The 24,602-nt window shown below is 46.3% G+C and overlaps 1 protein-coding gene across 1 annotated transcript; it reads right to left on the bottom strand.

Annotated features, from left to right (window-relative positions):
* Positions 1 to 326: 326 nt before the first annotated feature.
* Positions 327 to 24,378, bottom strand: FGFR4 (fibroblast growth factor receptor 4). Its single transcript, XM_066617938.1, has 18 exons — positions 24,074 to 24,378; positions 21,457 to 21,605; positions 13,420 to 13,686; positions 12,927 to 13,016; positions 12,282 to 12,448; positions 11,225 to 11,348; positions 10,140 to 10,330; positions 8,064 to 8,202; positions 6,369 to 6,562; positions 5,340 to 5,485; positions 3,976 to 4,097; positions 3,723 to 3,833; positions 3,156 to 3,346; positions 2,590 to 2,712; positions 2,154 to 2,224; positions 1,511 to 1,648; positions 1,301 to 1,406; positions 327 to 1,167 (listed from the first exon to the last, which is right to left on the bottom strand). Exons 2-18 carry the CDS (start codon positions 21,548 to 21,550, stop codon positions 1,021 to 1,023), a joined length of 2,421 nt encoding a protein of 806 aa, XP_066474035.1. The 5' UTR covers positions 21,551 to 21,605; positions 24,074 to 24,378; the 3' UTR covers positions 327 to 1,020.
* Positions 24,379 to 24,602: the final 224 nt, after the last annotated feature.

The following is a 24,602-nucleotide window of genomic DNA, read 5'->3' as shown; positions in this document are numbered from 1 at the left end:
GGAAGAAGGGAAAACACCTGTCATAGACCATGGTTATCTGTCAAAGAGCAGCTCACAAGTTCTCAGAGAGAGTTTCTAGCTCCATGTGTGTGTCCAGCTACACAAAAGCCCACTTGAGTGGTAATTGTAACCCACTTGGCCTCACATATCTCTGATACAGCCATGCCAGCTGAGATCAAAGTAGTCCAAATTACCTTTCTAAACTTATAAATAGAAGATGCAAAAGATATCTTTGAAAGATGCGTCAAGATCCATTTTCCCAGCATATGGGTCTTAACCAGGCCACAGCCCTTAATAGGAGCAAAATAAAACCTCCAGGAAGAGGCTCTATTCAAAAAAAATAATTTATGGGCGTGGATAATTCATGTGCATTAGAAATGATATGTACATAAATATTTATCTCTAGGGTTATGTACAGGGGACAACAGGAGCCAGGAGGGAAGGTTCATGCCTGTGCAGGCTGTCTGTCCTTGCAGCTGTGTGTTCAGATGACAAAGGGTGGCCTGAGAAAGCTGGCTGGCTCCTGCCAATAATGCAATTTCTTTAAAATATTATTAAATTGGGACTAGCATCAAACAAGCAGGGTGCCCCGCAGGCGGGAAGACAGTGCCATGGGTTGTGTGGTGTCCCAGGTTGTAGTGAGTGCTCCTCTTCCCTGGATTAGGTTCCTCACTGCTTCTCTGGTCTAGTTTCTTCTCAGCCGACAGGAAGCATCCAAGGCTCAGCCAGAGCAACAGCTTGGAAGGAGCCTGAGATCACAGGGCATGGAAGCACCAGCATGAGTGCTGGGAGGACCTGCAGGAATTTACAAGGAAAGTCTCCTGTCCTCACCAGGGAACCTTTGGTTGGTTCTGTCCAGCAGGCTTCCAAAGCTAGGGGTGCAGAGTCTTGGGCCTTGCTGTGCAGCTCCCAGCTCTTTTTCCCCCACCAGGGACAATGTGAGAACTTCTGTTCCCAAGCTGTGACTTCCTCTAGGAACAGGAAAACATCTTCCCTGGGTTCCATGGCCTGCCCCTCCCCTCATGTCCTCACATTGTGATATGCGAAGAGGCAAGGAGTGTTAGGCAGAGGGTCATGGGTGAAGACTGAGTCATCAGAGGAGCAGGTGCTGGTGGTGTCCTCGCAGGACGGGGAATACTGTTCAAAGGGCATCGACAGGTCCAGATACTGAAAACAGAAAGAACACTACCATCAGCATGCACAAGGGCACTCCCCACGACTTTCAACTCAAAAACTCTCTCTTTGCTTCAGCTTTTTAAACAGCTGTGGTTACACCACTACCCTGCTGGCTTGAACCTACCTCTTCGGAGACAGCAACTAGGACTTTATCCAATCCCTCCACCAGTTGCTTAAAGGTAGGTCTTTGAGAAGGCACAGCATGCCAGCATTCCCTCATCATCATGTACCTATTCAGGAACAGGAGAGGAAGCCTCAGGCTGCTGTCTCACTGCAGTCTTCACTCATAGGTGCCATTGCTAAACTAGCCCTGAGGAGGCCCTATGGTACTTACAGCTCATGGGTGCAATTGGAGGGCTTGTCCATGCGGTGACCTTCTCGCAGGAGTTTGAAGAGTTCTTCCACAGGAATGCCTGGATATGGGGAACCACCCAATGTAAAGATCTCCCACATCAGAATTCCAAAGGACCACCTTAAAGCACAATTGGGGATGGGGTGGGGGTAGAAAGAAGGTAAGAAAGCCAGAAAAGAACTAGCATGAATATACCAAAGCTAACCAATGTCACAAACAAACCTCACCACAATGAAATGCCCAAAACTACAGCAGAATCTCACCAGAATGAGTTTGGGATCACAGAAGTGGCAATCAGGAATGTATTGAACATACACACGGTGGAACTCTTCATGGTGACAGACCAGTGCACAGGAAGACAGGAACTCTCTATATTGTGGCCTTTGCCACAAGTAGATAAGAGGAGCCATTTTGTTCTGGCTTTCCTGTGACAATTAAAGCTTGTCCACTAGGACTGCTAGAAAATTGTTAAATAGGCTCCATTTATTCTTCGTGTGCTAAGACTTTTGTTAGAGGTCAGAATTCACACCCTGGTTTGTAACAGTCAGCTGATCCACCAGGCACAGCTGTCCAGGTCAATTCAATTATAAGACCTCTTAATCACACCTTGTTGAATTACACTTACACATCGCTCTGGTGTGTGTATACCCTGTCAAACAGGGCCTCCGGCGCCATCCATTTTACAGGCAAGCGGCCCTGCAGGAAGAAATGAAAATGCCCTTAGCTTTTTGTTGCATTCACAAGGTGATGCTCCCCTTCCAAGTTCTATTCTCTACCACTCACTAAAATTAAGATCTTCAACATGTTCTGCATGCATCTCCTCCGACAGATTCTTCTCAACCTTTCTCATTTTCTGGTTTCTACATCACTTCAGATACTTTGAAAGCAGACACTAATAAAACTTCTCTCCACTGATACAAACAGTAGCACAAGCACATAACCGTACATGCACACACTCACAAAGGCACAGATACACACACACAGCTGTGCACTTCCTAAGCACTCTGATAGTTCTGGACCTCCCACTCCCCATGGCCCCACAACCATCAGCTGCTTCTCACATTGCTGGTTTTTTTGTAGTAGTCTATGTCGTGAACACCACGGGCTAGGCCAAAGTCAGCAATTTTCATTACATTCTCTTCGGTCACAAGGACATTGCGGGCAGCCAGGTCTCGGTGAATGCACTGCAAGAAAAGGGAGATGGATCCTATTTGAGAAACTGGGGAACTCTCTGTAGCTGAACTCTGGCTCAATGCCCCTGCCATGTGCAGGTGTAGCATGTTGTAGGACCCACCATGAATGTCAATAGGATTTTCCTACAACTCTCTTATGCCCTCCAATCTCATTTCACTAGTGCTGCCCAGACTTGGTGTTCATGCAGCCTTCCATTCTTCCTTGGCCATCAAGCAATGCCATGCCAGACCCAAGGCACACTGAAAAGGCCTGGTTGACAGCTTCAGAGAAGCTTAGGAGACTCATTAATATGCCAGCATTTAACACTCAGCAACTGACCAGCACTTATAAACAGTTCAGATGACATGTGGCCATTAGACACCAGTCACCTCTGCTTAAGTAAAAGATCTTACTAGACCAACGAAATAAAGCTGTTTGGTCAGGTTGTTCTTACCCGCTTAGATTCCAGGTACTCCATGCCACGTGCCACCTGGTAGACACAAGAGACCAAGTCTTTAAAGGACAGCTGCTCTTCAGGCATCTTGGTAATATCAAAGGTATAATCAGGTGTGGGAGGGCGACGGGCACGCAGGTACTCTCGCAAATTCCCCTTGGCAGCAAACTCCACAATCACATAGAGAGGACCTGCAGGTAAGATGCTGTAAGTGATCCTTTGTGAAAACCTCCAAAATTCTGCATAATGTCTGCTCCCAACTCTGCATATTTGCATCTTTTTAGATTGGAGCCCTTTTGGGACAGGGAGTCATTTAGTTATTTGATTTTCTCAGTAAACTGCTTTTGTCAATGTTTTGTTGAAAAGCAATAATAATAATAATAATTTCAAGATTTTCACAGCACCACTATTATCCCGCTATGTACTGCCATTGCAGCACAAACCTTGCTCCACAATGGGCAGAGTAACTCTGGATCCCTTACATCCATGCATCCTTGTATCTTCTTTTCCCCCATATTGAACCCAGCAGCCACTGCCTCCCAGGAGCCCAGCACTGAAATCACTCACCATCCTGTGTACAAACACCCAACAAATTAATGATATTCTTGTGCTGGTCCATCAGTTTCATCATTTCCATTTCTGAGATGAGATCAGCCAAGTCCTTGTCAGTGGCATTATCTAGTGAGGCAAAGGAAAGAGGTGACTGTGGCTACAAGGATGGATGCTGGATGGATGTGGCTCCAAGCTGGAGCTGAGAGTCGAGAATGGGGGAGGGGAACTCAATGAATCAGGCTGTCTTAGCCCTGTAAGTAACAATTACCTTTGAGCATTTTGACAGCAACTGTGATGGGGCGTTCTGGTCGTTCCTGATCAATCCCATAGGCCTCTGCTCTCACCACCTGCCCAAAGCATCCCTCACCTAGTGGCTTGCCCAGCACCAGCCTGGAAGGGGGGAGGACAAAAGTCACCTTGAAAGGACAATCTCATATCATCATCACAGTAATTACAGCATCTTCAAACGAAAGCCTTTGGTTAAGTGGGACTATTACATTTGGTGGAATGCGTGGAAGTTGTATCAAGGAGCATGTAGAGTCTCTGCAGAAGTACTGAGAATGGGACAAAAGGAGATAGTATTTTCAGGGCTGCAGCCACAGAAATCTGATCCAGGTTTGAATGATGTCTTCCAGCATCCTTAGTAAGGGCTTTTCAGGCTTTCTACATGGGTTTTGATTTAAGAAGTTCCTTCCCAAAAGAACCTACAGGCAACAGAACTGTCCTCCCCACCAAGTATTCTGATATCAGACTGTCCTCCTAGCTGCTAGGTTGCAAAGCTAAACAAACTTAGGATGGACAATGCCAGCTTATTAATTGGTCTTTGAAGAAGATGTCACCCATGGTCTCATATCCTGTTCACACCACAGAAAACCTTCAATTTAAACAAACCTCAATTCAATACATTTTGGAAATAATTGACCATTTCTGAGGAACCAGAGGTCTGTTACACACTGCCTTACAGAGTTCTCTCAGCAACACCAAAGCAGTTCTGTAAGGTCATTAAGGGCCCAATCCTATCCAACTTTCCAGTTCCAATGCAGCTGCAGTGCAGCCCCAAGGTAAGGGAACAAACATTCCCTTGCCTTGAGGAGACCTTTGTGACTACTCCCCTACTGCAGGATGTAGTGTATGCCCCATGGGGAAGGCTGCATCAGTGCAGGACAATTGGTTAAGATTGGGCCTTAAGGGTCAGAAAGTGCTGGGGGCAGGTTTACCTGCCTTCCAGGGCTGGTAATGGAGGGGCCACTCTCCATCTTGCCTGCAAGCAGGAAACTCTAGAAAGGAGATACTTCTCCATTAGTGAGGCTGCTCTAGAAATGGAAAGTTCTTCAGAAAGCGAGTTACTGTGAGTTCTATTTCCTGAGGAACCCTCCATTCCTACAGTGCCCTGCTCAAAAGTGGGAGTGTAATGGACTACTGAATGCCACACATCCTGTTCTGAAGAGGGAGATTTGGGTCAATTTACTCATGTGTAGTAGTAAATACACATCTTGAAATTGAGTTTCTTGAAGACAGTGCAATTTTTCTTGGACAGCTGCTTCAGTGAGAGTCATGCAAGACAACATTCGTACAGCTCAACATCCTCAGAGGGACATGCAGACGAACACACGTTCCATCTCGCAGATTTACCTGTCACGTGGGAATTCCCACTTTGAGTCAAGCGGCAATTCTACTTCCATGACCCCAGCCAGCATTGGTGTGCAGCTTGATGAGAGGCGGGTGACGCGCATCAATGATGTGGTGGACTTCCCTGAGGAGCTAGATTCCAGTGAAAACTGTGGGAATAGCAACAAGCGCTTATGAAATTGACCCGTGAACACTGCTTTGTTATGGAGCTAGAACAGGCTTGAAAACAGGCTTGAAGGGTCTAATGATAAAATGATATGTGTCCCAAGTGGGTCTTGGCACATACAAAGGATGTGCTGCATCCTGCAAGGGGGGCAGTCCCAGAGGTCTCCTCAAGGCAAGGGAACCTTTGTTCCCTTACCCGTGTAAGCAGCCAGTGCCAGAACAGGTCTTCTAGAACCTGTGCCAGTGGTTTAGCTGGCACGAATTCAAGTGGACCGGGAAGACAAACTGAGGTCTGGAAGGGGGGTTAGGATATCGGTGGTATAGCTGCCACTAATACTGCCTACTTCTAGGTCTTGTTCTGTTCCTGTTCTGCCCCAGTCTCCCTTCCTTTTCTCCTCTTCCTTGCCCCAAATGCCAGCAGAGTCACCTTCCCAGGTCCAGTGGCAGTTTTTCTGTTCTACTGCCAACTGCAGCAGTAGTCTTAAAATGGCTGCCAATGGCATGATGTATGTGTCATCAGAAGCCACAGTGGAACTGTGTCACAGACCCCTCCACAAGCTGGCTCAATCCTGCATGCATGGGACTGGGTTGTAAATTCCAGATGTGTCTCTGTCATGACTAACTTCCTTTGAATACAGCCCTGTGATTTTGGGGCCGTCTTTTTGGAGCTCTTCCTATTCCATTCAACATAGGCTTCCTTGCTGCCCACCACTGATTTCTGTTCAAGAGGCTGTAAGAAATGCTTGACCAAAGATGGGCTCTTGAAAACCACCACAGTGGAACAACTCTGATCATTCTGCCTCACTTTAGCAGGAAGGTCAGGGATTCTGTTACATACCTGCCAGTATGTGGAAATTTGTTACATACCTGCCGGATAAGTGGAAATTTGGAGAGTTTGTGTACAGCCATGGGCTCCAGGGGCTGTTTGCTTGGCTGGGTTTGCATTCGGCACAGGATAACAATGACAACAGCCATAGCAATGGCCAAAGATCCTGATGTGTAGATAATGATATCGGTGTACTTGATCTCAGGGGCATCCATCCCTTGAAGCTGCTCTTCTTCTGCAAACAGCAAATGAATCTTCAGTTAGCATGAATCCAAGGTTAATCTGCTTTCACCACTACTGCTAGCAGTGAACGCTATTGCACTTGGCCCAGGGCAACTAAGATGGAGCAAAAGGGCAAAGCTGCACAGGCTCTTTTCAGTACTTTGACAATGTTAATATGATAATATATTTTCAGTTGAAATACATTGGGCCTAAAAAGTATATAACTTTGGTTGGATTATGTTCCATATTCTTTTTCTCAAAAGTATTAGAAAATATAATAACAATTTTATTTATTTGTTGCCTTTATATCCTATCCTTTCTCCAAGGAGCCCATTCCCCCACCTTTTCTCTTCACAATAACCCTGTGAAGTAGGACAAGCCAAGAGTGACAGGCTCACTTGAAATGAGCATTATGGCTGAGTGGGAAACTGAACCCAGATCTCCCAGTTCTTAGATCAACACTTTAACCATCAACTTGCCTCAACAGAATTCCTTTTCTTTTCTCTAATCACTTTAAAATGTTTTGTTGTTGTTCTCTTCAGTATTTTGTAGATCTGGGTAAAGAGGTTCTCAGGCTCTACTCGCTTTATTGTTCTTGTTTTATTATAATATAGATTCATGGCTGCACAAACCCAAAAAGAGATCCAACATAATCCCACTGTGGATTTCTAAAGGCTGATGAGGATTAAATGTTTCTAATAACTTTAATTAAAGGTAAAATACCTGTTTTTGGTGGGTGACTAAGCTTGTATGTTATTAGATCTCTAAGAGGAAGAAGTTATTTGTCCTAAGAGATTTCAAATACGTCGTAGTACAGATAACATGTCAATGACTTTATCAAGATTATGTTTGGACCATTGACAATCTTCTCTCCAAATGTTGCAATTAAGATGTACATCCTACCAGGTTAAAGACCAACATCCTAGAAGAGGTGTATATTACAAGTGGATTCTGAATCCAGTTTGTGAACATCTTGATATACACGGACAAATTAATGGTGAACCATACAATGAACATGAACTAGCTGAACTGAAACACTTTTAAGTACCAATTATTTCAATGAAACTAAAGCACATACATTTCAGCACAATAATATGCATATTTACTCAGAAGGAAGTAGCATTTTGTTTAGTACCACTTACTTCCAGGTAAGAGTGCATATGGTTGTGGCTGTAAGTCACTCTTCATAAAATCAAGGGGACTTAAAGGCACTACACTTTGGCTGTACGTATACAAAGCAGATATATGATTTTATGAGGATTTATAAACTGTGGAAGAGTGCAGCATTTTTCTTTTACATATTATGATTTTCTTTTGTACATGGCAGCAATATTGTTATTACTGTTTTGTTTTACATTGTATATGTTAATTGGTCTGGTGTTTACAGCAAGTGAGCCCATGATGCTTTCAGAGATTTGCAAAACCACAATAGACTCTAACATTCTACCATGAATGCCAGCTTGCCCCTAACTATCTCAACAGTTCTTGCTCTGGGAGCTTGTGCTCTTCCTCACCTAGTAGCACAGTAAGCCAGGCTGATTGGTAGGACAGGCCAATGGAATTCCCTGCCAGGCATGTGTATTCGCCAGCATCTTCCATGGAGACATTGCGCAGGTATAGAACTTCCACCTCTGAGCTGTTAATATCAGCTGTCTGCCAAGATAAATGGGGAGTGGTGGAAGAAAGAGAGAGAAGTATTAGCTCCAGATGACACAAGTGTTATCCAAACTTCTCTGTAAAAGGGGAATATCTTGCTTGCTGCCAATATATCTATCAGCTCTGGTGTATGTCCCAAATATGCCTGATAAGGCTCACATGTCCAGCTCTCTGGTGAGTATATTCTAGTTAAGTGCTTCATAGTTGTTACTAAATTTCACTGCTTCTAGGGGAATCTTCTAGAGAACATCTTGATACAGTGATGATACCAAACAAGTTACCCAATTCTATCCCCCACCACGCCATGGGAGGCGTACACTGCATGATATGGTGGGATGGAGGGATGATCAGGAGGCCTGCAGGAAATAAGAGAAAATATTTTCCCCTCTCCACTGCAAAGCCCCCCTGATGGCCTATAGGGCAGGAGGTCTGGTCTAGAGGGTAGAGCCTCCGTCTGCCTGAAGATAACATCCACAAGGTCGCCAGTTCGAGGCCACCAGCACCATGCAACCTTGAAGCAACTGACAAGCTGAAGCCAAGCTATTCCATCTGCTCTGAGCATGGGAGAATGGAGGCCAGAATGTGAAGCCAGATCGGAATGAAACACCTGAATGTAGTGGTTCTTGAAAGAAAGAACCTACTTTCAAATTGTAAAAATCCCTATTGAATAAGGGATTTAAATAAAGCCTGCCTATGTAAACCGCCTTGAATAAAGTCTTGAATAAAGACCAAGAAAGGCGGTATATAAATACCTGTTATTAATTATTATTATTATTATTATTATTATTATTATTATTAGATCTTCTCAGACCTACACTAGCCAGGGGGTGGGGCATGCAGAAAAATAAGGGACAAGAGCCAGTGTGATTGACTGCCACTGGATCCACTCTCTCCCATCCCAGACATGCAACCTGGCTTCTCCCCTGAAATGCCCTGTTACTTCCCCTCCCCACCCACTGACCACCAATGTACATCCTCTGGCAGTTGTTGGGTGCTCTGGTGATGCACACAGGCCATTGCCAGACATTCACACTGGCCGCTGAGTTGTGTGTGCCAACACTGCATCTGCAGTGTCAATGGAAAGGGCCTTCTGCTGGTGGAATGCTAGTTCCATCAGCACCACAGGATTGGGCCCAAGGTGTATTGTATTTTGCACATAGAGCCTATATCAACAACAAAGTTGGGACAGTTGAAGGTGTGTCACTGTAACAATCTTTGGACTCTTTGAGATCAACACAGTAACTACTTATATACGTAGTTTTATTTGAAGAATGTTGTTCAAAATTTCTTATTGAATAATGCTTAGCATTTGCATAGCACTTCTGAATATTCAAAACTGCTTCACATGTAGGACTATTGTAATCTTTATAACTATCCAGTCAGGTATATATTATTATCTCCATATTGCAGCTGGGGAACAGGTTGCCTGTTCCCTAGCTGCCTAGGGAGTCTGTGGCAGAAGCAAGTTTCATAGCTACAGCTCAGTCTCTTAGCACTATGCTACACCAGCTGCTTTTATACATTGGCACACTGCTAAGTGTGCAACTCTTAATACTGGTAATAGGCACATATTTATGTGTCCTTAACTCTCCAGATTATGGGGGTCAGGAATTTAGGGCTTTTGGGGCAAATCTACCCCTCTGAATGGTGACACTACACATACCCCACCCCTTGCCCTGTTGCCAGTCTGGAGGTGGAAAACAAAATAGATGTAGAGAAAGTGGCATTTCTGAGGATAGAACTTTCTGGCAGGGGTAGAGGTTGACTCTTTCACCCCCTTTTCAAAGTCTGTCTTTCAGGAAAACTAGTTGTGGATTAGAGTCCCAGATGGTCGCTAAGAGGAGACTGCTGAGCATTGCCACTATTATAGGTATCACTGAGCAACATGTTCCACAGCTTTCCATCCTTTTACCTCCCCAAATTGGTTTCGTTACCTTAAGTACTTGCACATAGGGCACTCCATCTGGGCCATAGCTGCTGCCATTCACTTCAATGTGTTTGAGCCATTGTATGTGTGGCTGGGCATCACTGTACACCTTGCAAAAGAACTCCACATCCCGGCCCACCACGGCTGTGGTATTGGCAGGCAGCCCGGCTTGCAGGATCGGCCTGTGTGGGGATCTCTCTGCCAGAAACAGAGCAGGGAAAATGTTGTTCAACACAGTTGAAGAATGTGCCAAGTTCCCCACAGGGGAAAAGCATGCTCTACAGCAGTGCTTCTCAGACTATCTCACACAGTGAACTTGCCATTTCCCCCCCCCCCAATGTTTCAGGGGCCACACTTGTGCCATATTATTATCGTTAGCATAAGGCAAAAATTTTTAAAGCAAAGTTCTTTAAAAGTTATTTCTTGTTTCTAACCATGGAACAGATAACGGTTTAATAGCATGCCAGGACTGCAGATACATAGTGACTTTGAGAAGTAGTTTCCCCGTTGCCAAAAAGAGCACTCTCCTTCCAAAATTCCCTGCCACAGCAGGATATGCAGTCCTGATCTAAAGCCTGGTAGGATCTTAATTTCTTCCCCATCTCCTCTTTCCCCAGCAGACATAGCTATGCTTCTGATATTACTTAGTGCTATAAGCTCAGCTCCCACCCAGTACTGGCTCCAGAGTGTCTTTCCGGTGATTACAAGTAAGCCCAGAGAAGACAGATAATGAGGGGCTGAGAGATAAGGGAGCAAAGGCTTAGAGCTAGGCCTAGAGATCCAGACAGGGTTAATTAATTTCATCTGACTTTATGGCCCAGGAGATCTCCAGCTTCCTTTGAAGTTGGTAGAGGTTCAGAGTATTTTTCTTCCCTCAGAAGCCTGAGGTCAGAATGATGGGCCTTCCCACAGAAAACTGGCTGGCTGGGACTGGGGTCTGGCATCCCGTACAAACTCAGAAGCATTTGTGAGCAAACGAACTAGGAGCTTTTCAGGCTAGCCAGGAACAACCCATTATGGTTGTCTTTTCATTACTTGCTATAGGGCTCAGAAGCAAAGTCCTATGCTTGGGGTAGAGGAAGCTCATCTCACCTAGTACATCCAGAAAGTAGCTGTAGCGGATACTGCCAAACTTGTTCTCAACCAGGCAAGTGTAGTTCCCTCGGTCTGAGGGTACTACACTTTCCATAACCAAACTCCAGTGTTGATGCCGCAGCTGCAAGAGGCGAAGAAACAAACTAAGGTTAGCAGATGTCCCTTATTTTAAAGGACAGTTCCTTTCTTCCAGACTGTCCCTAATTTCAGATAGAAGAATTGCTTCTATCTGAAATTATCTCACAACTGGGAAATATTGATCTGACAAACCTAGGATAAAAAAGAATAAAAGGGGATTGGGATCAGGAATACAGTAAGGACTTAGCAGATAAGACCTGATAGCTTCTGGCCGGAGAGCCATACCCCCCCCCCCCGACACACACAAGGCTGGGACTACCAAGGTGACATTTGGTTTCAGTAGAAATGGGCTCTGCCTCTTCTAAGCATTTTGTATGGCATCACCCCCTGCTCATCACTCCAGCTCATAAAACGTAGTTTGTAAGGCAGCTGAGGTCTCAGCCTAATCAGGTAAATCAGGGACGTCCAAAGTTTTAGGCAGAAGGGCCACATCATCTCTCTGACACTGTGTTGGGGGCCGGGGAAAAAATAATTTACATTTAAAATTTGAATAAATTTACATAAGTTTACACAAATGAATATATTAAAGATGAACTTATATGAATGAATGAAGGTCGTGAAATAGCTCAAGGCCTATAAAAGGCCTTGCACAAAGCAAGGCTGGCCTTTCATTTGCTGCCACTACTGCATCACAGTTGTGAAACAGGAAGCAGTGGAGGAAGCCCTCATCCCACAGCTCACATGAGAGGTCAAACAGTCGCCCTCATGCTGAGAGCAGTTGCATTGTGCCAGTGCAGGCTCCAACAAATCTCCATAGGGCCAGAGGCTCATTGGAGACTGGGGGCTCCCTGAGGACTGCATTGAGAGGCCTAGAGGGCTGCAAGTGGCCCCAGGACCGGGGTTTGGGCACCCCTGAGGTAGATGAAAAAGAGAAAAGGTGAGGAAGCAATCAATCATAAGGGGCCTGTGCTCTTACTCTGATCCCGCCAATACGGTGCTCCCCTCTGAATTCCCGCCCATTCTTCAGCCAGCGGATAGTTGGGTTGGGGCTCCCTGATGCTGGGCAGCGGAACTTGACTGTATTTCCTGCTGGGACAGCATGCAACTTCTTGTCCATTCGATGTGGGTGTGTCCAGTAGGGTGCTGAGGAAGACATTTCAAAATCAATCCCAATTTGTAACAAAGTTTTATGGAATATTTAAAATCTGAAAGATAAGGGTAGGTTTTGCACTGTAGATGGTTGGGGGAGGGGCTTGAAATGCTCTCAGAAAAAGGGAATGCCAACAGAATAAGGGACATCTAAAGGTCACAAGCCTACACATCATGTAGTCACCTAGAATGCCACAATGGATGATGACATGGAGAAGTACAATTTTTATAAACCAGGCAACTGTGGACCTCCAGGAGAGATGGTCCAGCACAGGTTCCTGCTACTAGACTGAAGAAAACTGGTGTTAAACCCTTCTGGGCCTAACAGAATTTCTGTAGAGAAGGAGGGTGGGAAAAGCAGAGATGTACAGCTACTTTGCGTAGCAGTTTCAAATAGCCCTTCCTTGCTTCCAGCCCCGGCTCAGTGGCAGCACCAAGGGCCCACTGCAGTTCAACCAGATATGGGACTGACCTCGCCGGGTATGTATGGGCTCCTCATTTGAATCCACACGGGCACTGTCCACATCACTGTCTTCATCATCATCGCCAGACGCCAGTGAATCTGAAACCAAAATGGCAAAAGGTGACTCTTTGTAGTACCATCCAAAGCACCCAAGAGACATGAAATGAATGCTGGTTATCATGGTAGCTTCTGGCAACTACACAACACCAGTTTTTTCCCCTTAAAAGAGGGTCTATGGGACAGCAAGCAAGAGGCTATCAGACAGGAATTCAGAAGGAGAAGGGGAGACTCCTGGTTACTACCATCCTTCTTTTTCCCCTATGTTGGCTTATAGGGGAGCTCTAAGCTACATTAATCCTCACTGATTTCAATAGGGAGCACTATGGAAGCGAGGCAGTGTGTGGGAAAGTCTCATGGCTACTTCACATGAGGCCTCTTCCAACAGGAGGTGTTGTGAAGAGAGGTAGGAGTACCAAGGCCTGTTGCTAGTCTTTATTCTTACCCACAACCGAGATGGTAAAGTTGCGCAGAATGTCCCCAGTGCTCCGTGCCCGGCATGAATAGAACCCAGAGTCTTCATAAGTGACTTCAGCAATCTCTAGCATGCTCTGCTGCATGTGGATACGCCCACTTGGGAAAAGCTGCTTGGCTTCCTTGTACCACGTGATTAGAAGGCTATGGTTGGCACTGCAGTAGAGCTTCAGCAGACTACCTGGATCTAATAGCAGATGTTCCTCCTCTCCTTCCAACATGTGGCTATCAAACATTTCTGTTCAACACAGAAAGAGCACATTCCAAGAACAATACAGTTAGCTCACTTACAGCACAGTCCTATGCACGTTTACTACAAAGTGAGTCTCACTAAGTTGAATGGGACTCACACCCAGTTAAGTGTATACAGCATTGCAGTCTTAGGGCATTAGCAAAACTGTGCATATACACCCAAAGTCCATAAATTTGGACTGGATTTGTTTACCAAAGACAAAATGTATAATCGCCAGAACCCTCGCCCTCCTCTTCAGAATAATCTTACGCATGTTTACTCAGAAATAAGCCCCACTGTGCTCAATAGGGTTTACTACCAGATGACTGTGCATATAATTACAATCTTACAGTCCTTCCAGCACTGATACAGTCATGCCAATGGGATGGGCACTGCATTCTGCTGTGAGAGGGCAGACACAGAAGTCTCCTCAAGGTAAGGGAACTGTATTGCAACTGCATGCTTGAAAATTGTTAGGATTGGGCTGATAGTCCTTTACTTTGTGCTATGAAATATCCCCACCCTCCCTCCAACTCCCCTGAAGCTGGGAGGGAAGCAGGTGATTGGCCCATGAATGGGTGAGGTGCTTCCCTTTGCCATCCAGGACTAAAATGAGCAGCTCTCCCCAAAACTCAAGAGGGAAAGACTGCGTGGAGCTGAAGAAGTGAGCAGGCATCTTTCCTGTTAGGGTGCTTTGCCCTGTGAAGCTCAGTGCGACTGCAACAATTATCCCCTCTCCTCCTACTCAGCTGAGAGACAGAGACAGGTTGAGGATCCTCTCCTTGTCCTCGCCAAAGGGCGGTGGAATACTCGCCACACAGCGAGGGTGGCAAGGAGAAAAAAGAACACTGCTTAACCTCAATAACACAAGTACTCCTGGATACAAGGGGAGCACACTAGCCACAAAGCAGGGATTCTACCCCACGCAGATCCCAAAGGGTATAAGAAGACAATAGTACACAAACGTCACTTTCTCCCTGGACCTCTGGAAGACATGACTGCATGATGGGTTAAGTGACAGAACTTTCTCCTGTAAAGGTTCGGGATGGGAGTAAACATATCTGGGAATGGGTGGCATCGGTGAGATTTATCAATAATGCTTTGGCTCTCATAGGCTTCTAGTTTGTCTATGGCAAAGAACAACTAACCAGTTGCTTACCAAACGGGCCATGTGCCTCTTTCCTCGTTTTAGAAAGCTCCATTGCATCTGTTCTGGGACTAAGTGCCAGCCTTGAAGAAAGGCCCCAATTAAAATGAAATCCTGTATGTGAATCTTTATTGTCCTCAAAATGGATAACCGCTCAGAAGGAGATTCAGTTTGGATCGCTGGTTGGATCAAAATGAACAACAGAACAACAACTTGCTCTAGAGAAGAAAGGTGGGGTGGGGGAGGGAATACTGGGGGGGGGAAATATTTAATTCCCCACTCCTATAATCATACACACTGAAATACTGGGGGAAACTGAAAGTGTAATCCTTTTACAGAGTATTAGGGCTCAATCTTATCCAGCTACAATGTAGCTATAAGGTAAGGAAACATTCCCTTATCTTGAGGAAGCCTCTGGGATTGTCCCCTCCTCCACGGCAGGATGCAGCACACACCCTGTTGGCATGGCTGCATCAGGAAAGTTGGATAAGATTGGGCCCTTAGTGTTTCTCGAAATAATATTGCTACAGAATCAATTCACACAGCTGCAAATTTCTTGCCTCAATTGTCATAATGTTAGGTAGTGGCAATAACATACCACTATTATATTATACTATCAATAACATTTTAATTAATTACATTTGATTTCTAAACAAGCAACACTTGTTTATATATATAAAAATAAGAATAGCTGATTTTATCTGTCTTCTCTTACTGTGGTACTTTCTGCAACTCAGTTCTGAAACATCCCACTGAGTTCAATGGCACTGACTCCTAGATAAATGTCCACAAGACAGCAATTTATGATAAAATAACTCTTCAATAGTATTATGAATGAACTGAATACCCCAGTTTAATGCTCGTCCTTATTTACATTATGGGGATGTTTATAGTCCAAGTTTTATTCTGAAAATAGGTTTCTTCTATTTCTGTACAACGTTGGAAGTCTAAATATTATTTGTAAGCCATGGTAAGAAAACCTTTTCTTTACCACAATAATGTTGGTTTCAATTTACAGTTTCTGTTTTATTTTTCCGCCTACTGGCAAAATGATATGCTTGTAAGCAAGCACATCAGGGTGCAGTAGCTCCCCACCCGAGCTCTGACACCATGCATATTTGCAAAAATTTTTTAACAGAATGAAAGCATTTCATAAACATACCAAAAATGCAAGTGTAGGTGCTAAGTTACACATAACTGTACTATATTTCATTTCCTTAAAGTAGTGCTATACATTTAGGTTTTTTACTAAGAGAGTTAGTATTGCATAATTTTAATTTTTCTCAAAAATTGGTTTGTTCCCAGAAAAAAAAAAAAAATCCTGACTTGGCTTCATCGTTTCTAGAAATTTTACATTGCCACTGTGGAGCATTTTTAATAGCCCTGATGCAACAAATTTTCCGGAACAATAAAGGGGTGAAGGAGAGATTCACACAAAGGACTAATGTGTGAGGGGCTCTCTTCCTCCAGCCCCACTGGCAACTTTATAAGGAAACACTTCAGACTGACTGTTTCAGCAGAGAAGGGCTGGAGGTGACTGAGCAGGATGGCTCAGCTGGGAACATTTTCCTCTTAGAATGCAGCATTTGTAAATAGGGAGGGACTGGCAATAGGTGTGATACTATTTGCACAAGTGAAAGATGGTACATAGACTTCACAAATAGTTATCTTATGAAGGGAAGTGGTGCCTGAGGAGGAGATATATTCAAGACTGGGGCTTATGTGGTTTCTTTTGTCAGACATGTACCCAAAGCATGGAATTTCCAAGTAATAGCTAGGAATCATCAACACCAGGAACTACAGGTTAAGAGAAAATACGTCACAATCCCGGCCCTGCAAACACACCACACTGCCTCCTTGTGATCCTCTGAACCCTGTTCACAAGCGCCTTTGTCCTGAACTCCCTTCTTTGCTTCTTGTTCTATGGAGCAATGATGTCATCAAAGCCAATCTCCTGCCAGTCCCGGACAGGAGAAAGAATCCCCATGGACACTGAAGCATGACTTCTCTGCTCAGCTGCCCCCTTCCCTGCTTGGTCTCTCTGTGGGGGCTCTCGATTGAGTGGTCACTCTCCCAGCCAAGAGTGACTATTTTGACAGATTCCAAAATGAACATGTCAGGAAGCCTGTGACCACTGCCCCTCCCCCAGTCGCCATTGTCCCAGCCACACTGCTCCTTTCCCGTGCTCTCCCTGCCCCTGGTGTACAATAGGGGCCAGGCCCCTTTCAGGGGATGGCTCTGTTATTAGCTCCGGCTCTGCCTCAGCAGGTTGGGGAGGGGAGACGGAAGGGCTGAGAATCAGATAAGGAGCCTCTCTTATTATTCCCAGTAGGGCAAAATTCTTGCTGAGTGGCAAAAGGGCAAGCTTCTGATCTTGGATTCCGACCTTCATCACCAGCACTGCCCATTTCCCCTTCTTCTCTTTTCATCCCGAGTCATTTCTCAGGCTGTCCCAACTCTTCCGATGCACTCAAGGCTTTCCCCTCCTTCCTCCCCCCTGGCATGAGTGGGAGTGAGAGGTTTCACACTCAGCTGACTCCATCACTTCCCGCCTCCCTGTTTGTCTAACCTGGATTTGAACTATAATTGCTTTGGTGACCCATCCTCCTCCACCATCAGATGGGTTTGTGGGAGCCGTGCCAGCTCCCCCTTTCCCCCTGCTCACACCAGCAGAACCACCAATAAGTCTTCACATTCTAAGCTTTACTGGTACTAGGCATCCCAGTTAACACCCTCCCTTAATGGAGAGGGAATTACTCTGGGGACCAGTCTCTCTACCTCTTTGGCCCTTGATGAGAAACTATTAAAGTACAGTTTTCTTTCAAAAAGTATATCCTACTTTTCCATTCCAATCTGGGATGCACAAAGTGATTAAATCAGCTATTTTCAACCTTTTTCATCTCACATAACACTGGCAAGGCACTGAGGGCATAATCCTAACCCACTTTCCAGCACCGATATAAGGGCAATGCAACTCCGAGGTAAGGGAACAAACATTCCCTTACTTTGAGGAGGCCTCCATGAGTGTCACCCAACTGCATTGAAAAGTTGGTTAGGATTTGGGCCTAAAATGGTCAAAGCACACCATCAGTTTTTTGATAACTGACAAGGCACACTGTGCTGCCAATGGGGTGGATCACATCCCCCAATGGCCCTATTAATAAATGACCCTCTCCCAAATTCCCAGGGCACACCAGGGACCCAAAGTGTGCTGAAATGTGTGCACAGTGGTTGAAAATGACTGGATCAAACTATAAAAAGCAAGTTTTTCTTGCCATGAAAGTGTGATAATGGGGAAACAGGCTCTTTCCTCAGAGTACTCCTAAAAACTATGTAGTCCAAATCATTCTTCTCCCCACTCCTCACACCCCATGTCTAATGCCTGATCTACACACAAAGCAGAATGAAGCAGCAGGCACCTGAGGCAACAGAATGGACTCACTACACCACTTTAAACTGCAGGAGAGTGGATCACATTTTTGAATGCTCTCTTGTGTAAAAAAAGAAAATCAAAGCCCCCCCCCCCAATCTTCCCTGTAATAAATGTAGCACAATAGAAGCAGGCTGGGCTACAGTTTCTCTGATGTGCTGGGGCTGCCTTTAAAAAAAAAAATTACAGAGAATATTTTATGTGTGTGTGGGGGGGGGGGAACTGATTTAAAAAGCACCCCACCCACCATCTGGTGGCTAGCCCACTCTACTAGCTCACTGTGCTTCCTGTATAAACAAGCCATCTTCATAGAAAGCAGCCATATTTGACAAATTTGAAGGACTTCTGGGCTGTTTAGATGGTACATGGGAATTCTAAGAGAATTCTCAAACTAGGAGCATCTCCTTCCAATTTATGGGCCTTCCTGAGTAATTAGGTGGGGCTGGCAGGATTTGAATCAGCAACTAATGTGGCCTCACAAGTGTTAGTATCATCATGCTTGCCTGCCTTCATCCTTGACCCTGGAAATATGTTAATGTGCTGGGGGATATGTACCCTACAGCTGTTCTTTACTACAGAAGCACTTAAAGTAATTGCCAGAGGTAATTCAAGAGTTTTATATGAATATGGCTTCAGTCTGAGAAAACAATTCTGATTGGAACGGAAGGTGGCCCCCACCTCTGGGGTGAGCTTTACAGATATGGAACCCATTTGATTAAAAGCCCAAGCGGCCAACACATTAACCAGTGACTGTTTCCAGAGTGGCTCTTCAGAGAGAGACAGCCTGCAAAACACATACTGCATACTGCCTGCATACCGAACACAGTTGGAAAAATAAAACTGGAGGTCCCAATTGCCAAGTTGCCATCTTCTCTGTCCCTTGTTCAAATCACCCTGAGGAAATTCTGACTGAATTTATTATAGAGTTCAGATCTGTCCCAACAGTCTGACAAACCTACTGCCTCCCATCCAACATCTTTTCTTTGGAATAGATCTCCAGTGTCAATGCATCCAGTGTGAAGCAGCCATGCCAAGCACCAATGAATGTAGTTGGTCAACATATCTTGTACCCTTCCAATAGACCAGTGGTTCTCAAACTCTCTGGGAGAGTTTGAGAGCCACTAAGTTCTTGCATGGGTGGGAGGGGGGAGGCAGCCTTCTGGGCAACCTGCAGCAGGGCTCCCCGCAGTAGTTAAAGTAGATCCTGGGGATCGCGCCGCTGCCTCCTCCCTGCCTCCAGGCTGCCCCTGTCCCTTAAGGGGGCAGGGGCCAGGGCCCGCAGGCTGGGGCATCGCGACGCTCCAGTTTGAAAAGCCCTGTGATAGACAATTAAGGCCTAATCCTGTCCAACTTTCCAGCACTGATGCAGGTGCAAGCCCCAAGCTAAGGGAATAAACATTCCCTTAACTTGAGGAGATCTCTATGACTACTGCCCCAGAGGATTCACTGCATGCCTCATTGACAAGACTGCATCAGCACTGGATAGAGTTGGGCCCTTAGATTCTTTTTCCTCTAACATTACCTGTGTACCAAGATTTCAGTGGAAAGCATAGGCATTTGAGTTCCAGAGCTTTGCCTTTCTTTTGAGCATGGGTGATGACTCCCAAGAGAAGAATACAATGAACAAACTTCAATGCCCTCACACCTGCTTTCTCAAAAATCCAGAAGTTCTCAAAAGTCCAGTTCTCAAAAAGTAGAAGTCCAGAAGATGGGTATGTGGTTGTGGTTGTGAATTACATTGATCAGGGTGACAACAGCAGCAGGGTACACAAGCAGCTGGTTGGCACAAATAACAAATGTACCATTCTGCTCAAAGGATGGGCCAACCCTGGAAGAAATATCTTTTATCAGGCATGAATGATGGTGCCAAGCACCTGGCAATTTACCCTTTCCCTTCCAGGGGATCTTGAAAACACAAAACCATACAAAAGTATCAGCAGCCCCAGCATGTTCTCTGGAGAACAACCAAGGGCGCAGTCCTAACCCCTTATGTCAGTGCTTTCCAGCACTGGCATAGCTGTGCCAATGGGACCTGTGCTGCATCCTGCAGTTGGGTGGCACTCACAGATGCCTCCTCAAAGTAAGGGAATGTTTGTTCTCTTATCTCAGAGCTGCATTGTCCTTATGTCGGTGCTGGAAAGCACTGACATAAGGGGTTAAGATTGCGCCCTAACTTGTTCTCTGGAGGTCTTCAAAAGTCAGCAAACCATATTGTCCAAATAACTTAAGCAACTCCACAAACTCGAAACTTTGTAGGGTCAGTAGAACATTCTATCTGATAACCACCAGAATCATGAGCCTGTCCCAAATATATTTACAGCATTTGGTTCCATAGCAAAGGGTCCATAACTAGAGCTACTGCGAGAGTTTCTGACAAACACCAAATCTGACAAATGCACTTTAGCAAGTGCACAATAAATAAATTCTTGCAGTTGCACACAAATCAACATATGTCTGCTTAGCTGAGGTATACCTGACTTCATTCTGAAGTTGCCACTGAGGGGGAACAGGGCAAACTCAAGTCACAACCAGGGGACAGGAAGAAAGAGACCGAAGAAATACCCCGGTTGCAACCGGGGAATAGATATGAAGGAAATGCCCATGACAGACAATCAGAAATAAGGTCATATCAAGATGGATCACACAGACTAGTTACTATGAAAAATCTTCCCTCTCTCCTGGCACAGATGTTTGAATGGAATCTGCGCTTATCTCTACAGTTTTAAGAAAATGTGTCTTTTAAGTTTTGTCTTGTGGCGCAATAACCCTTGTTGGAATCAGGAGATTTCTGTAAACTGGAGTACAAAACAAAAGCCCAAGTGAACACTCTTTGTATAATATCTGTATTATACCAGCTGTACACACCCCATCAACAATCATTGTGTTGCTTACGTGCAGACAGGTTGTGTTAGCAAATTAGAGGATAGACTTGTAACACACTGAATGACTACAGCTATCATAACCCAGAACTAGTGCAGGCTAATAGACTCTGTGAATCAGGAGGAATGATTTTAGGTTTGGTCTCTATCATTGTGTGGCCTTGACAAACTGCTGTGTCCCAACTGTGAATAACACTGATCAGCATTACTACACTCTTGTGATATAGGGATAGATTATAAAATACTGTGCAGATTAGAAATGCTGTTTAAATTATAAGGAGGAGGCCCCAATACCTGGGCTCCTCTCTGCTTTCTCTCACCTGGTTCCATGGTTCCTTCTGTGGAAGCAGCTGGCCAAGCACATGTTGTTGCCACTGCCAGGAACTGAAGAAGGCCACACAACAGGGACGCCATCCTATTGTACTTTCTTCTTATCCTTTGGCTCCCAGTTGGGTCCTCAAACTCTAAACTAAAGGAGTAGAGAGATGGTTATTTTTTCATCCTCTGAGTTTCCCCTCACTTACAGTGCAATCCTCTGCACAGTTACTCATAAGTAAGTCTCACCATGTTCAAGTGACCTTATTCCCAGATTGCAAAGGAAAAGGCGCAAAAGAGGGCAACAAAATTGTTAGAGAGGTGAAGCACCCTCCTTACAACATAAGATGATGGCTTTTGGAGTCTTTTAATTTGGAAAAAAGGTAATATTAGAGAGGATGTGATAAAGATATAAAATTACGCCTGGTGTGGAGAGAGTAGAGAGAGAAAGAAGCTTTTCTCCCTCATTCACAATGCTGGAGCCAGGAGTCATTCAATGAAACTGAACGGTGGATGAGCACAGTACATAATTAGTATGTGGAATTCATTGCCATAAGTTGTGGTGGAGGCCACTTGCTTGGATGGCTTTAAAAAAGATGGGACAATTTTCAAAGAGAATAGGTCTATCAGTGGCTAGTAGGCATCATGCCTATAAATCATTTCTGGGTCCAGCAGCAGTATGCCTCTGAATAACCTTTGCAGGAGAGCAAGGGCAGGAGAGAATCAGGCCTTCCTCCTCTGCTTGTGAGTCTTCCAGAGGCAAGTAGCAGGCCCTTGTGGGAGATGGTATGCTGGCCTACCTGGGCCTTTGGCCTGATGCAGAATGGCTTTTCTTTTGGTCTAGTGAAGGGGTCTCTAAACTTTTAAACCCAAGGGCCACATCAAATACCTGGCACAGTGTCAAGGGCCAGGTAAAAAATTTAAATATAAAATTTAAATACATTAAAGATGGAACTTGGATGGATGAATAAACGGACTCAAATTTCCAGGATTTCTCCATACACTACAGAAATAAAGCTCACACTTAAATGGACCCCTGTCCCCCCACCTCTCAAGCACAGCTTTGGTTGTGTTTGGTCAACGGTGCCAGATGCTCTTAGAGCACCAGAGGCCGCATCTGGCCCCTGGGCCGGGGTCTGGAGACCCCTGGTCTAGTGTTCAGGTAAGTGTGCAAAGGATTGAAGCCCTGACATTTCTCCTAAGACCATTACCACATACCACTGTCAACAGATCACTCTTTTGTGGGGGGGGGGGTATGTTTTTAAGACTTCTGGTCCTGCAGTCAATGCAGCCTGCCAGACATTCCCTTTGGAAAGAGGGGGCTGGCAGTGAGAGGAGCAGGCCATTCATTTGCCAATCAGTTCAAAATATTTGCTTCTCACAACCAGAGATGCTCCTCAATACATGCAAGCAAGCAAAGTTCTGAGATGCTGGCAAGACTCCGTCAACTCAGCTCCTGGGTGCTTTCCAATTCCCAGCTTAGAAGATCACAGAGCTGCAACAGGGGGGCTGAGGTCTCATTCCAAGCTCGAGCTCTTTATGCTCCAAATCCACCTGGGCGGAAGGGTGCTGCAGCCTGCAAACAGAAGCCCCCTTGGATCAACACCAGGATCCAACCGGGAATTCTCCTGCCACCCCCAAAGTGCAGGCCCACTCCAGCAACAGTCCTCTTCTGGGGCAAATCTCAGCTCCAGGCATCCCTCCGAGGTGCTTCAGCGGCTGCCGCGTGCAGAACAGAAGCTGCAGGAAAGAGTGTTTGCTGAGCCCAGAGGGAGTCCGAGGAGACTGCGCGATGGCAGGTGATCGTAGAGCAAAGAGGGAGAGCAACTGATTTCTTGCACTGTACCCAGGTCCGGAAGACACGTGTGTGCGCACGGGCTCGCGTTGGTACGTGAGTGCATGCGAAGTGCAGCGCCTGGCCGGCCGGGTAAAGAGAAGGCGGGTTCAGAGCCCAAGCCTATGCCTGCCTACTCAGAAGTAAGTTCCATTGTAGTCAATGGAGCTTACTCCCAGGGAAGTGTGGATAGGAGTGTAGATCCAGAGCCCAATCCTATGCCTGTCTACTCAGAAGTAAGCCCCATTATAGTCAACGGGGCTTACTCCCAGGGAAGTGTGGATGGGATTGCAGCCTCAGCCCCGGCGAAATCAGAAGCGAGCTTCGGAGCTGGAGCAGGATTTCGAACTGCGCTTGGAAGTGCTGCCGCAGGCAGGGGGAAGCGCGCGCGGGCGGGACGCGCTCGTCTGAATGCCACCGGCGGGCTGCATAGCCGGGGTGCGTTTTCAGGGGACTGGCTGGACGGGGTGCGCGCGTACGAGCAGAGGGAGCCGTGCCCAGCGATGGGCTCCCGAGGGCAGTTTAATCTTTAAACCGAGTAACAAAGAGGTTCTGCGCGCTCGCACAGGCTGGTAACAGATTTACAGACCCTCCCGGTCAAAGTCCACCTCCTGCCCCGCCGCGGGAAGGCAGATCTTCGCCCCGCCACACCCAGGGGAGCCTCCTGGGTCTCGGAGGACCAGGTGCCCGGAGCTCGGTACCAGCCACCAGCATTGCTCAGCACCAGCCGCCCGCCTTGCTCTCTGGGATCCAGGCTCTCGTCCCCGCCCCGATCCCCAGCAGCTCACCTCCTCCTGCCGCCTCAGCATCGACCCACCGCTCCGTGCTGCGGGGCGCTGCGCCCGGGCTCCATCCCTCCCTGGGAAACCGGCGGGAGAAGGGAACGCTGCTGCAGCTCCTCGCCCTCTCTAGCTGCGCTGTCCCATGCGAGAGGAAGACAGATCCAGCCTCCGCGCCCGCGTCTTGGCAGGCTGGGAGCCACTCCAGGCGGGCACGCTCAGATCCCGGCCGCCTGCGCCTTCTGTCGGCTTCAGCAACAGGCGCTGGGACTTTGTAGCGAAAGCTCTCAGGTTACACCCCCGCGCAGCGCGCAGCCTGCCCGCTCGGAGCCAACAATGGGCCGCGAAAAGAGCCAGGGCTCAGGAGGAGGACCTGGGGGTCCCGCCCCGCCCCCTCCCTTGTTCCCTCCCTCTCCCCCTCCCCCGCCCGCGCCAGGGCCTTTTCACACTCACATTAGCTAAATTCTCTCCCCCAAAGCTCCGGCAAAGGGGATTAAGCAGAGTTCATTCTCTGCCGGGGCTTTGCTTCCTCTCCGCT

The sequence above is a fragment of the Tiliqua scincoides genome, chromosome 2 (assembly GCF_035046505.1).
Source record: "Tiliqua scincoides isolate rTilSci1 chromosome 2, rTilSci1.hap2, whole genome shotgun sequence".
NCBI lineage: Eukaryota > Metazoa > Chordata > Lepidosauria > Squamata > Scincidae > Tiliqua > Tiliqua scincoides.
This window is presented reverse-complemented; position numbering and strand designations above follow the sequence as displayed.

Coding starts and splice junctions, on each gene's coding strand:
- FGFR4 (XM_066617938.1), bottom strand. CDS start 21,550: ATGGCGTCCCTGTTGTGTGGCCTTCTTCAGTTCCTGGCAGTGGCAACA. Junction 13,687..21,456: donor AGAAGGAACCATGGAACCAG/GTGAGAGAAAGC, acceptor TGTGTTGAACAG/AAATGTTTGATAGCCACATG. Junction 1,407..1,510: donor TCCAATTGCACCCATGAGCT/GTAAGTACCATA, acceptor GTTCCTGAATAG/GTACATGATGATGAGGGAAT.